The 14768-nt window shown below is 43.2% G+C and overlaps 1 protein-coding gene across 2 annotated transcripts in view; it reads left to right on the forward strand.

Moving 5' to 3' along the window:
* LOC108937167 (ubiquitin carboxyl-terminal hydrolase 43-like) overlaps nt 1-14768 on the forward strand; it is a 34522-nt gene that overhangs the window by 16170 nt on the left and 3584 nt on the right. Inside the window, exons 4-11 of one of the 2 annotated variants that reach the window (XM_018756951.2) lie at nt 1918-2010; nt 5014-5149; nt 5515-5659; nt 7615-7777; nt 8776-8887; nt 9049-9152; nt 12916-12993; nt 13380-13509. In XM_018756951.2, coding sequence (XP_018612467.1) covers nt 1918-2010; nt 5014-5149; nt 5515-5659; nt 7615-7777; nt 8776-8887; nt 9049-9152; nt 12916-12993; nt 13380-13509 — 961 coding nt within the window. The remainder of the gene's footprint in view (nt 1-1917; nt 2011-5013; nt 5150-5514; nt 5660-7614; nt 7778-8775; nt 8888-9048; nt 9153-12915; nt 12994-13379; nt 13510-14768) is intronic. The other variant, XM_018756952.2, reaches the window with a different exon arrangement.

The following is a 14768-nucleotide window of genomic DNA, read 5'->3' on the forward strand; positions in this document are numbered from 1 at the left end:
TAACAGAGCCATATCAGTGATTAATCTCCCCTTCTGTTATTTCACGCTATTGGCATGAGCTGAAACTTCAGTTATCTTGTCTCTTCCGGGGAAAATATTGATTGATGCCTGATGAATTGCACTTTAATTATAGGTCCACTGAACACATCTTATGGATTCCTCTTTTATCGAGTGCCAGAACCCTGCTCAGTGTTGCGGAAACGAGGAGCTGACGCTGAAGTTCGTTCCATCCATGCACAACCCACATTGTGACTCACTTGGCATGGCAGCAAAACTAGTATCATGTGATCAGTCCTGATGAGGTCGATTGGAAGCAGAGCTTCAGGAACACACCACCGGAATATTGCACCACGCTAACTTCTAAGTGGGGCCTAAGTATCACATGTGACCCAGCAAGGGACTGGAACCTACATGGCTGTGCGTCCGCAACACAAGAGAATGAATAAGCCAAAGCTAAAGAGTTTACAGCTGTTTGAATCAGCTGGACTTTTGTGTTGCCCCGGCAATGATTTGCCATCATAGTTGATGTTACCATCACAAATGAGCTCTGCTGTGTTTGGTCTTTTTCTGAAGGACCTTTTTTTTTAATTGCATTCTTAATGTTTTTGGTTTTTCTGAAGGAGTCATCTTCAAGACAGATGAAGCTGTCTAAACCATCTGGCAATTGTGGCTGTTTAAATGGCCAGCACTTCTCACATTGTGTTGTTTTACTGTAATGGTACCATCTTACAGATACAGAAAGTACTGGAACACTGGGCCACAGTAAATATCTTATTTATGCTACCCCTATCTTGCCTCTGAGTGCCACTCAAGCTCAGCTAGACATGGGGAGAACTTTTATTTCATTGCCGAGTGTGATGACTTTCGTATTAGTTTCCTTGGAGAGTCAGGACTGTGTTTTCTGACACTACGAATGAGCAAAGTGAATGAAAAGGCAAGCTTCTACACCTCTGCTTCACTTTAGTTCTTTAGGGAACAAACCAAGAAAAATAAGCACGTTTGAAGAAACAAGTAGATCATCTAGCCCATGTAGTCCCATTACACCATCAGCCTCTCTAGACCCATTTAGACAGTTCATTCCATCTACTCCCATTAGACTGTCTAGTGCATCTAGTCACATTAGAACATCTTATTTGTCTAGTCGCATTGCACCATCTAATCTACATTGTTGCATTAAACCATTTAGTCCCATTAGGCCATGTAGTCTGTGTACTCTTATGTAAAGCTGGAGGTGAGAAGGAAGGACTTTGGACTAACCCAGAGGAGCTCTGCTCACAGCATCGGGAGGTGGCTCTGCGGGTGTTACTGGGGAGCGTTACTCCTTCTCTTGACCAACTAGAGCTCCAAAGGCATCGGCATCTATACTGCCTAAGTAGCATTCGAAACACATGTATTTTTGGTGAGTTATGAGTGCAGTCAAATATTAATTTTCATCCACTTACACAGATTCAGAGAAATCACTATACTTGTTACTTAACATTTAGGGTTTTGTTGTATATAATGTTCTCTTCTTTATAAGGAATGTCATTTAATATGATAGTGATGATATAACCAAATCATGTGACCTTTATGTTAGAAACAAATACTTGGTGGTTTTCTATAGTACTATGTGGTGCATTGTATGGTCAAACACATGGCTGAAACTCAGCTGTTGAATCAGACAAACTCTGGTGCATACAAACAGAGTTCTTGTGGTGATTATGAAGGGTGAGAATAGCTTTTCCTTTTATTTGGGTAATATTTCTTTAGACCAACTTAATGAAGCGATTTTCCTCGCCTCTACAGCCAGTGGCAGGGGAAAAAATCTAAGCTTATGAAAGTGAAGTAAAATGTCTGTGTAAATAGATATTTCAGTTGAAAATCTATCCAAAATCTTAAATTAATCATTGTGCACATTGTGTGGTTGTCTTCCTACAGGTCTTGTCTGACGTGCCCTCACTGCCATAAACAGAGTAATACCTTTGATCCTTTTCTGTGCATCTCTCTGCCCATCCCACTCCGACAGACAAGGTATGCATTTGGCCACGATGCAGCTACGGAAATGCCGCTAAATTCGGGACTGACTTAGGTATACCTATCTTCCAAAATTAATCAGAATAGAACTGGAGTTGAGAATTACTCTTAGCAGCATTCAGTGTATTAATATTAGTGAAGCACAGTAGTGATGCTACAGAACAATTATGTTAATGCAATTGCAATGGTGAAGTTAGAGTAAAGCAGTTACATTAGTTACACTTCTCTACTTGCATTGGTAAAGTTACAGTCTAGCTATTACAGTACAGTTGCAGTATTTGAGTTGCAATGGTGAAGTTCCCGTCCAGCTGTGACAACACAGTTAGAGTAGGATTGCTCTAGGACAGCAAAAGTAATGCACGTAGTCAATGGTGCATCTAGGTGGAAGCCTAATGAGGGCCCTTGAAAGTTGAAATTACGTTTAAGTTGGTGGCTGGTAGCCAGGCAGTTCCCGGGGGTAGAAAACGCCAGAGAAGTGGATAAAGATCTGCTGTTGCCTGCGGAGACAATTGGGCAGCCGTGAATGAGGGAAACTCTGGGGCACCACCTCACCCGGGTGACACAATGCTGCATTCATACTCCAAGCACGTAGCACGTTCCTCCGTACTTCAGCTGGAGCTGGCTGCCTGAGGAAATCCTGCCTGCTCAAAGGTGCTGCTCCTCTGCACTTCCCTTTGTGAGGGCATTACTATGCCACGCTGTTTGTGACATTTGAAAAGAGCAAAAATTTTGAACGTGCTTCTATCTTCTGAGTCGTCAACGGTAAAAAGATATTGCTGCTTTTGGCAGCTTGTGAGAGAAAAACTCCCTTATCAGTGACTGAGACATATAGATGAGAAATTAGCTCTGAGGTGTTGGCTGTATTGCAGGGTGCTTTACTAGGGACTCCTGCTTATAGTTTTAACGCTTGTGTGATGTCAGGAGACAAAACTAAGGCATGAGCCTGGGTTTCACTTGATGAACATCTCGCCAAGGCAACCAGTTACCTCTAATTGGACAGTTAGGATTAGTACATGAGGCAGCTGGCCTGAGACTGCCAGAAAAACGTAGACACGGGAGAAACGGAATGAGAACACAGCTCCATGTTCATGCTTTTCTATGTCTTTGGGCACGATTATTAGTTTTCTGTTGACTTTCCATGAAGGGTCTACATCCCCAATTTTGGCTAGCTCTCAGTTTAATAAAACCTGTTTTTTTAACCCTTGCTATCCTGTCCTTGTGGTCTCTACCACCCCAGAAGCAGCACATTGTGATGTCGGCAAATGCTCTTCAATAAAGGAGGAAAAGATATTGCTTTTGTGACATTTGAACATGGAGTCATCAAGATAGAGTGCTTTTCTGCTGTGTTTCATGCTGCTGCGTACAACCTTGCGAAGAGCCTGAAGACTGGGGATCTGCATTCTTGAGAGTTGACGTCAGTGAGATCTCTAGTGTCTCCTAGTCTGAGGCAAGAAGGCATGCCAGGTGGACTGCCCCCTCCAGCCTTGATGGGGACTGAGATATAGGATCCTAGATGGGAAGACCTCCAGGACTACATTTGCAAAGGCTCTCCTTAGTGCCTGCTCTAGGGTGGCCTTGCTTAGTCTCCCTGTCATGATCTGGCTTCACAAGATGCATGTGGAGGAACTAAGATGTTTTTCTGGGCTCTGGAAGACCGAACAGTCGCTATGGCCACGGATGACATCTTGCCTTGGAAGCAGCGCCAGGACAGCTCATCCACATTCTTTTATAAATATTTATTTTCTTAGCAGACACTTTTATGAAAGGTGTTGCACAGTCTTTCGTCCAGTTCGCTGTTTACCTCTGAATTTTTTTCTCTCCCCCCCCGAAGCAACTCGACTGAAAAGCCTTTGCCCACAATGGAAGTTCCCCCTCAATCTTTTTTTTTAAATTTGCATTCAGCAGTCTGATCTACTGTGGAATAAGAGCTAGAGGAATTTGTTGCACATTACCTGAAGAGGCTGGCAAATGGAAACTAAAAAGGAATTACTATTATGAATTATGAGCACCCTCTTTAATAGCTACAGACTAATTAGTGGTTGTGGTTTCCAGTGTTGGTGTTTCTGCAGCTGGCTAGAGGCTCTTGCAAACAGGTGCATTCTGGTTGTTTGCTCTTGTTGGTGTCTGGCTGCCAGCCTGGAGCAACTGAGTAGATTTGTCTTGATGCCATGCTGATTATTGTCCTGGTTGACCAGCAAATGGGGTGGAACAGTTTGTGGTTTGCTTCTGGTAATAATTTGGACTGAACTCCTACACACACAGATACAGCCACACGTTGTTATATACTTGCACTCATTTTATAGCTTAGAGGCCTTTCTGGACATTTCTTAATGTTTAAAAAATTTATACAGCTGATTTATTTATTTTATTTTATTAAAACATTAAGTACCTTGCTCAAGGGGGCAGTAACAGGATGTGCCCATTTTGGTTTTAACATCAGAAAAGATATAGGTGAAGCCTGAGGACAGCCCCTCTAGTGAGGTTACGCTGGAGCCGAGACAGGGAACTGGATTCAGATTTAATGGCTCCAGATTTATTCTGCAGTGATGCACAAGCACATAAAGAAATGAGTGCCAGCACAGCGCTCATATTTGTGCAGAGTAGGGATGTCGGCCTGGAGTCACGCCGTCTCGCTCAATGTCTAGCGAGCTCTTCTTGCCCTTAAGCACCAGGTCCCCCTCATAAAATAACCTTAGAAGGGCTCTGTAGAAACGGTGGCTGCTTTGTCTTTAATTGCCATGGTGACCGAGGGCCTCTGCCAGGAGAGAATGCGCCACAGGTCTGCAGTTCGGCTCAGAGCACAGCTTGATTTTCGTCCCGGACACCGAGCCTGTTTCAGCGTCGACGGGGTCGAATGTTACTATGAATCCCAAACGCTTAAAATAGAAATAAATGCCATAAAAAGCAACGTTTAGTCAATCAAAGTGTAGGCGTTTGCTTATTTGCTGTGTATCGTGTTTAAGGTGAAACTCTCGACTCTTTCCTGTGGCATCTTTGCAGGCCTTTGTACATCACTCTGGTGTTCAGCACCAAGACGCAGCGGTTCCTGCGCGTCGGGCTGGCAGTCCCCCTCTCCGCTCCGCTGGCATGCCTCCGCAGGATGGTAGCCGATGAGGGAAAGCTGTCCCCAGAACAGGTGGGCGGTGTTAGGCTGGGTTCTCTTAACCGTTTACTGCTTAAACTGGTGATAATGGGCTCATCTGTGTGTGGCATATGAAAGGTTGTCTTGCGGCCCTCTGGCAGGCAGAGCTGCCTTTATTTATAATTTTGAGTCCTAGAGTGTGAGCAGTGCAGAGAAAACATTTTTCCAAAAGACACAATCTTTGACAATGTAAGTCAAGTCAGCGGAGCATTCCCATGTGTTGAGTTTGCTTTTTCATGCTGCTGGGCAGCTGAAACAGGATGTGTCCTGTTTTTTATTGACAGGACAGTGTTTGGACTGTTTCCTCGCTTGTACACATTGTCTTACCCACTACCCCTGCGCTACGTTCACCCATCCAGGTGATCCTGACGGAGGTCTACACCACAGGTTTCCAGCGCTCATTTTCAGATGATGAGGACCTTGCCAGCATAGCGGAGACTGACAACATTTATGCCTTCCAGGCCCCACCGCTGTACTGGAAAGGGTACTCCACACGGTACTCGGGTAACCAAAGGATCCAGAACATTGTGTCCATTGCTTGTTGTGTGCAGTTTTAATGTGTGTTTTTTAATTAAATGGTTTGCTTTTTCCTTGTAGACATTTTTAAAAGCTAATATGGCATGTCAGAAAAACACATTAATAGAACTACATCCTGGAACAAGATTGACTAGCCTTTGCAAATCCTTTTCTGCGGTTTAAGTGAAGACAGCATTGTATCAAACATTCAGTAGCAATATTTTGCTAAAAATAAGACCTGAAGAGCAGATCAAGGCAGGTGTCCCACTGCTATGGGCCATAACTGATTGCTAATAAGAGAAATATTTGGGATTAAAATTTACGTGTAATTGTTGCTAGAAGAAAAAAAGGGTAATTTGGTTGTACAGAATGACTTTCATAACCAGGCTTATGCTTTTCTCTCTGAAACATTGGTATTTTCTCCATCAAGCAGGCGCCCAGGCTCACAAGAATTATGGGCTATTTTAAATGAATACCATAATGTCGCGTACACTCTGAAAGTCAGTGCTTCTGTATGGCGCTGTGAAAGCATTGTCATCTTCTGCAAAGGACAGTCCTTGGATGTGGGCTTTCAGAAAATTTCACATCAAAGACTGCAAATGCACACACTCGGTGGCCGCTTCTGCTGTATCAGCAATGTCCAGAGGTGCTTTGAACATCTCAGTGGTGATGTTTTGTGTGTGTGTGTGTGTTGTGTGTGAGAGAGGAAGGGGGGAATTTGTCCATTGTAACCACTGTGTGAATCCTTAATTCAGTACTTTGTGGGCACTGCTGCTTTGTGTTTCTGTGCTGGAAGCAATGATCAGTGATCTCCTCCTCCATTTCCAGTCAAAGGTGCAGCCCTGAAACAGCGTCAACCAAACCAAGCATGGTATTTTTAGTCTCGGCAACCAAATAGGCTGCGAAATAAAGCAAAGTAGAAAAGATTGGGATTCTGGCTGAAATCAGCTGATGTCATTCCCAAAAGCAATGCTGGGTTGGGAAGTTACAGAGTTGAGGGTTTTTAGTCTTTGGTTTTTGGGTGTGGACGCGTACAGCTATATGAGATGGTGACTGAAAAGTTACCATGGAAATATCTGAAAGCTGCTATTGCGCTCTCTCTCTCTGTCATCCAATTCAAGCCCAATATAGGCAAGAAACAAAAACCCACAATTCCGAGTGAGCCTACCGCTAATCTTTGTGAAAGAGATTTGCACAGGAAATATGTAACATTTACATTAACTTATAGATGTTCCCCAAATTATAGTTCCTGTAATAATAAATGTTTGCTGTGGATAACCCCTCAGCTGAGTCACCGCAAGGGGTCTAGAAATGTTCTGATTATTGAAAAAGGTATTGGACCTGTTTTCTGGGCATACAGTTGCTTTTATTTGTTTCTACCAAGATCTGATTTAACTTAGAAGAGGTGCTCCATATGTCCACCATGTGGACTTCATACTTCCGAATCATGACAATCACACTCTGCTAGTTCCTTATAGATTAATATTCCTGAACACTAGTCCAAAAGTACATTATGGGCAGTCTATTTGATTTATTAACAGTGCTTATGTTTTTTTTTTAATAGTGCCTCTTTTTATGAGCTCTATGTGAATGAATGATTTTTCTAATGTTCTGAAATACATGGGCACCATTACAGACTTGATGGTATTTAGCAGTTTGTGTGGCAGACCATGATAAGAAGGGCAGTTTCACCCCTTCTGGGACTGATCACACCTTTCATTATAGATTATTTGCCAGAAGGTGCTGTGTAGTCAGACTGTATTGATGGCGGCGCCCCCTATTGTCCGGCTCTGACGCACCTTACTCCCCTGTCACTTTCACACTTTTCTGCTCAAAATAGAACACTACAGAATGCAGTGTGCCTTTGGTTTTGATGCTTTTTTTTTTTTTTTTTTTTTTTTTTTTTTTTTTTTTTTTTTTTTTTTCTTTTTTTCTTTTTTTAGGGTACCATCACAGCCTGCCCTCATCGCCATACTCCACCGGTGCTGGGGGGCCAAGGTTACCACCCTCTGGCACCCTGTCATCGGAGTTCCTGAACCATGGCTTCTCAGTGAAGATAATTCTACTGATCTGTAATGCAGCAGGGATGGGGCAGCAAGCTGTGAGGTAGTTTGAACTAAAGATGGATGCCTTTATCTGGCACCGTACGGAACCAAGGTGTCGTGTTTGTGATCAGGGGTGGCTGCGATCTCTGAACCGCTGATTCATTTTCATTCATGTTTCATTTTCTCTTATAAAAAAAATAACGGGGGACTCTGGTTTATGTGTTTGTGTTTCAGTTGGTAAGATAGCATCAGCAAGTCCCTTTAAGTAAGATTTTATATCAAATGCGACCCAGATTGATTTTAAGACTCACTTTCATACTAGAAAGCAAGGCCCAGAGCAAATCGTTCTGTACTCATTATTCATGCCACCTTTTTGTGTGATCTTATCATCTTTATTGAATAGTGCCTTAGGAGAACATTACACATTTTCTTTTTTACATTTGGCTCTCAGTTTAGTTTTGTTTTGCCTTAACGTGCTAAAAGTAGGACAACCGTTAAAGCATTGCAGTATAAAGTAACACTTAGCTGAGAAATTGATTTTAAACTGAACCAAAATAAATCCCTCTCAGTGGCTTTAGCGTATTCAGAATTCTTTAAAATCCACCTGTCGTTTCAGCCATTGGGAAAAGGGACAGGTGGTAATGCAATCATGGTTTTAAAAAGAATGAAGTGTAGTGATTGGAGGGTAGCTAGTTTCAAAAATGCATAGTAGATTGGTATTAGATGGTTGAAACAGGTGCTTAACCTGGAAAGGCAGTCCCTCATCACAGTAAAATGAGAAGTGGGTACTCTCACTGCATTGCTTTGTTCTTCACCAGACAGGATGAAACAATTCTGATTTCAGGCATCCAAATATTTCTAATGATCTGAACACTCATATTTAGCATTCATCAACACACTTTAATTTATTGCCATGAGAGTAGCACCTGCTATCTTCATTCACAGTTCCTCAGCTTTCGTATCTACACAGATACACATTCTGTTTAGTGAAATGGAAAAACATGAGGAGAGTTCCCATCGTTTTTGTTCATATTGTGGTCTACCCCCTTTCTGGCCCAGGTTTGGACCCCCTTTTGTCATGCGTGAAGACAGAGCAATCTCCTGGGAACAGCTGCAGCAGAGTGTCCTCAGCAGACTGTCCTACTTGATGATCCATGGTGCCCAGCCACAGGTAGGGTTTCTGTGACATCATCAACATGCGGTGTGTCAAAGCAGAATAGAGGACATGAACACTGGATTAGCTTCGTCTCCATGTTGTTTAAAGTAGACTGTGTTCACAGCTGTCATTCGTTCGTGTGTGTGTGTGTGTGCGCGCGCGCGTGCATTTTGCAGGCTACGGGACCACTGTTTCGGGTCCGTGTTGTGGGAGTCTCCGTCTGCTACAGTTACCTGTCTCCCTTGGACAGACGGCCCCTCTTCCACCCAGCAGTCGAAAGGTGAGTAAGTGCTGTCGCTTGCTTCCTCCATCGCTGGATTCCTTTGGGTTCTGTCCACCATGTCTCCACCCACCCCACTCTCCAGCGCATGGGTATTTAGGGGGTTGTACATGCCATCATTTATTTACATGACAGATGCTTTTCTCCAAAGCCACATGTAACCCTTTCAGCTTGCATCGGTTAGCAATGTGTACAACTGGCTATTTTGGGAGGGGGGGAAACCCCATCTTTAACATTGTTCTCAAGGATTCAGCAGTAGCTCCTACTCTCCAGAATTTGATATGCATGCATGGATTAGAAATATAACACCATTTAGAATAACACCATCTCTGTAATATAATTGTCAAGCTGAAAATGATGTATTCTTAAGGATGTGGTCAGTTATTAATTGGTGCCATCACCCAACAGCTATAGTTAAGCGGGGCTGGTTGTCTTTTCCTGCCACCCATGGCAGGTGGATGCTTGAAGGAGCAGTTGAACAGCAGCACATGCTAGTGTCTTTGTGGAGAGAAAATAAAGGCAGCACAGCCATTTCTAGTTTTTTTTTTTTTTTTTTTTTTTTTTTTTTTTTTTTTCTTCCCCTTACCGCCTTTTCAGAAATAATTAGGCATTCATGTGTCTTCTGTGCAAACGAAGTGCCATCCTACAGACTGCTTCTTTGGCAGACATCAAGGAAACTCACAAGACTCTTCTTCCTGTCTTCTCCGTGAAAGTGATGAATTACACTTATGACTCAGTGACAAGAGTAGGAACGGTATCCGGGCTATGAAAGATCTCGTACGAGATTATATTTAGTACAGCGAATGAGGTGGGTGCGTCCGGATACAGGGTTAACCACAACAGCAGGAGGAGGAGACATGAGCCTAATTCCGGGCTGTAATGGACATGCAGACAGCCTATCAACCTGACAGTCCATCACTTTCAAAGAGATGCCTTTTGCCTGTTTAAAGTCTGAATGATGACCTTCACAGTGTTACTCGTCGCACTTCACTCCTGGTCCTCAAGGGCATCCTCATTGCTGAGAAGCACTGCAAAATTAATTTAATTATGGAGCTCATTACTTTTGTCAAAGGCTCATTTGCACAGGTAGAATGAAACCCTCCGAAACATCCACTCCACCAGGACCATGAGTGGAGACTTTGGCCATTACTGATCTTGGGCCACGGATTATCCTTCCTGAGCTGCCGGGGTCTAATCGTGCTCCCTGGAGGGGCAGCAAATTCGCTCACTTTTGTTCCAGATGAACACTTAAGCACTTTATTGATCAAATTAATCTCTTTGTTTGGCCAATCTGACTGTGATCTCCCAGAATTTATGGAGCTGATGATTTAATGAAGGCAGATAATCTTACTATAACCCTCCAGGCCTAGGACAGGACAATACATACTTTCCTTTGTGTCAACATCCAGTTGAGAGTTAAGATGCTTAAGTGCAGTATATTCAGGATGTTAAGATGAACATTCCTGCCTGAGAGAGAAAGATCTCTTAATGCTGTTTTAAAGCACAAGCTTTACTGGGAGAATTTACAGCAATAGGATTTTTAATACAATTTCTTTCCCTTCCACCAGTCCTTTCTTTGACACTCATAAATAACTGCAGTGCATAAATCCTAAAACCCTCCCACATCCTAGAATTATTCCATCCTGCCTTTAAATCTCTTCTGAAACAAAGGCAATTAAGAGACGTGGGTTCGTGACAGAAGTCATTTTACTTCATGCCCAGATTTTAAACCTGCATGTTAAACCACCATGCTTATTTTGTTTAACTTTTGGCTTCTTGTATTTTATTGTTGGCACAAGGTATTGCAGTTGATGGGTGATGGCTGCGACCTGTAGAGAGTTTGGTGGGTGGTTTGGGAAGGGGATGGACTTGTGCAGCCCTGGGAATATGTGTGTTCTGAAATGCTGTTCTGTTCCTTGTGTAATGCTTCCACCTTGTGGTCGTTTCTTTGTTTCTCTTGTTTTTCCCAGGTGTAAGTGTCATAGCACACTCATCCCTCGTTTAACCCTGAATTGCTGTAGTAAAAATTTGCTAGCTCTGTAAATCAGTGTAAATAGCTTAACTGTATGAGTCATGAGAGAAGCATCAGCTAAATGTTTATTATTATTATTACACGCTGTCTGAACTGGGATCGCGGAGAACCGGAGCCCAACACAGGACACAAGGCTGGAGGGGGAGGGGACACACCCAGGACAGAATGTCAGTCTGTTGCAAGGCACCCTAAGCAGGACTCGAACCCCAGACATCCCATAAAGCAAGCACAGGCCAACCCACTGCCCCACTGTGACCCTGTTGTTGTTGTTGTTAATGATGATGTTGTTTCAGTTGACATTAGACCGATGCTAGCTGTTGGATATGATTGGCTGAGATTGTTAAAAATGACAGGGTGCTGCCCTCCCATACTGCCTTATGCTAAGTATAATCAAGTTTCTGTATGTGCATCAATTTATTGTGTTCTGTAATTAGCTTGTTTTTCCATGCCTGTTTATTCTGTGTTTTACTTTGTAGCTGTTGCTCTGACTAACAGCTTTAAACTAGGGATAAGAGTTGTCTTGGGAGAGCTGGTAGCATAATGGCTAGAGCTTTTGCCTTTGGACCCAGAAGTTGCAGGTTCAAATCCCATCCCCACCTCTAGTACCCTTGAGCAAGGTACTTTCCCTAAATTACCCAGCTCTATGAATGGGTAAATAACTGTAAGCACTTACTCATTTTAAGTTGCTTTGGGGGAAAGTCTCGGCTAAATTAATTAATGTAAATGAATGCCGGTATAAATGCTGATGTACTAAATTATAAGCCCATTGTAAAAAGAGTACAGTCGCTCTCTGACTTACAAACTTTTGAGTTAAAAACTTCCTGTGGAAACATTTTTTAGGAAGTATAGCATTCAGTGTTCTTTTTTCAGACAAAGAGGGCTGCCATGCCCATTCAAATCAGAGGGCAAAGCCTCACCCGTCCAACCGACAGATGGCAATTGTGAGCAGTAAACACTGCCTCGAGTGGAAGGTTTCTGGCTGATGGAAAGTCCCAAATGTTTACTCAAGTGTCAAATGCGTTGGAGGTAAACAGGCTGTAGATGATACTGTGCCTTCCACATCTACCCCTCCTCATTATGCTTCACCACCATGTCCTCCCCCGGGTTGCCCTCGACATACGACAGGGTTCCGTTCCGACCACCTCGTCGTAAATCGACACTTCGTGACTCTTAAATCCCTTTGTATAGTATTATATAGAGACCGCATGGATTTGTATTTGCCAAATAAAACTCTGTTTTTGTAAATGAAACACAATTGCTGATAGACATAGTGAGGCTATTGGTTTTCCATTAGTGCAACCGCAGTTTAGAACCAGTTTAAACCTGAATAGGTCACATGGTTTCTTACATCCTATTGCTATGTCTTTTGAATATGCAATTTAAAGCAAGTCTGTGTTTTAAACAAAAGCCATTGCTTGTTTTGACACGCCAGTACGTTTTTGCCAGTAAACATGACTCAAGTGGGTACATACAGAATTCACGACGAGCCCCTGGTCTGCTCTGTATCCCATTCAATTTGTGCTCTTTTTGAGTAACAAACCACCCCTTGGTCACAATTGTTTGTAAGCGGGGGAGCAGCTGTATACGTTGTCACAAGCCGTTGCAGTGTGTCTTCATTATACGAGACCCCGTTATGTGAGGAATGGGTATACTGCCAGAAATGAGCTCCAGGAAAAAGGAAATGTCCCGTTCAGACCAAAGATGTGACTCTTCACCAAACTGTCTTCCCAGGGCTCTTCGGTTTTGTGGGCCAGGGGGCCCCCCTCATGTGAAACTCATTATCGAATGGGAGCACAAAATGAAGGCCTGGTGAGTCACTTTCCACCTCCACCCATCTTGCTACACTCTGAGCTCTCATGTTCTTCAGCATGAAGTTTTTTTGCTAATTTCATCTATTACGTGTATTTGGAAACGTGGCAAAAAATGTGATTCTGAAAGTAAGCAAGGCCAGTCTTTGTGGTGAACAAGAAGTGTTCCTTTTAATGCCTGAAACAATTTGTCTATATTGATCTTCAGCAAAACCTGCAGGAGGGAGTATTGAGAGTTGAAGAGACTCCAGACAAGGACCTTGTGGTCTTTTAGCACATATTTTTGGCTATTAAAAAAGTAGAAACGAAAACCTGGAGCTATTAATTTGTCTGACGTGTGTGTGCGTGTGTGTACGCATGCACGCATCTCCAATGTGGTTTCCTCAGCCTGTTTGGAAACATCCAGGAGGAGGTGGTGCAGGACTCTGAAAGTGTGAGGTCCCAGCAGCAGCAGCATCTGGAGCAGCAGAGCTGTACGCTGGACCACTGTTTCCAGCTGTACACCAAGGAGGAACAGGTGAGCTCAGCCCTCAGGTACAACACACCACTGGTGTTACGCTCAACTCAATTTGCGATGGACAGAGACTTGTTTGCTCCAAACCTCCTCTCTCTGCTGTTCATTTAGGTCATTTCACACACTTGTGAGACACTTGTCGCTGTCACAGTGGTCTGGAGCTAATGTCAGATATGTGGGGCACACCCCAAATGGGCTGCCAGTCCATTGCAGGGTGGCTACACACACAAACTGAGCCAGATTTGAAGGTATGCTCAAACAGCCCAAACATTGTGATGCAGCAGCACTACCCGCTGTGCCACTGTGACGGGCTATAAATAAAATTCAGTTGATGTAAAGGAAGCAGCCATGGGTTACTTTGCATTCAGGAAATAACAAAACTTGATGATGCATTTTAGGGAAGGTGTGAATGGAAAATGTGATTCTCTAGTATAAGAAAAGCAGATAGTTGGGGGAAAGCCAACCAACCAACCAATCAACGTCTACAACCGCTTATCCCACGCGGGATGGCAACGAATCGGAGCCTAACCCGGCAACACAGAGCACAAGGCGGAATGGGGAGGGGACACACCCAGGACGGGACGCCAGTCCGTCGCAAGACACCCCGAGCAGCACTCGAACCCCAGACCCACCACGCAGCAGGCACCGGACAAAACCTGCCGCATAGTGAGGGGAAACTTGGTGTTGAAATCAGCTTAATTACCATCCACTAGGAATTGAGTTTCCAGAGTAGTTGAAGGGAGTACTTAAGTAGAGTACTTAATTGCCTAAGTGAAGTAATGAACCTCTTATAGAGTTATTGGACAGTGTTCACATGCAGTAATTGCATAAAGTAACTTATTTTGTAAAGTAGAAAACTTAAGTAGAGCAATTAAGTGAAGTACCTAGGGGAATTCTGCATGAACACAATGATATATACTTCATTTTTCCACAGTGATATATTAATGCTTTTTTTTTTTTTTTTTCTTCCACAAGCATGTCATGCTTCTGCTTCTCCTGTGAATTCGAGCTCTGTGTCACTTTCTTTGTTAAAAGCCACCCCGGAGTTCAGCGTGACATATGTGTCAAAAAGCTGTGAATAACCTGTGGCGAGTACAGAAATAATGAAGACATCCTTTCCTGCAGTTCATAACTTTGACACGCATTTCTGTTTTGTTCTAGCACTTCTCGTACATATAGAATTATATATGTATGTCTATATATTTGAATGTAGACAATTGAGTTATATATTGAAAAAAACAAGACATTTTCAAAGGTATGTG

This window comes from Scleropages formosus, chromosome 8 (genome assembly GCF_900964775.1).
Source record: "Scleropages formosus chromosome 8, fSclFor1.1, whole genome shotgun sequence".
In the NCBI taxonomy this organism is placed as follows: Eukaryota; Metazoa; Chordata; class Actinopteri; order Osteoglossiformes; family Osteoglossidae; genus Scleropages; species Scleropages formosus.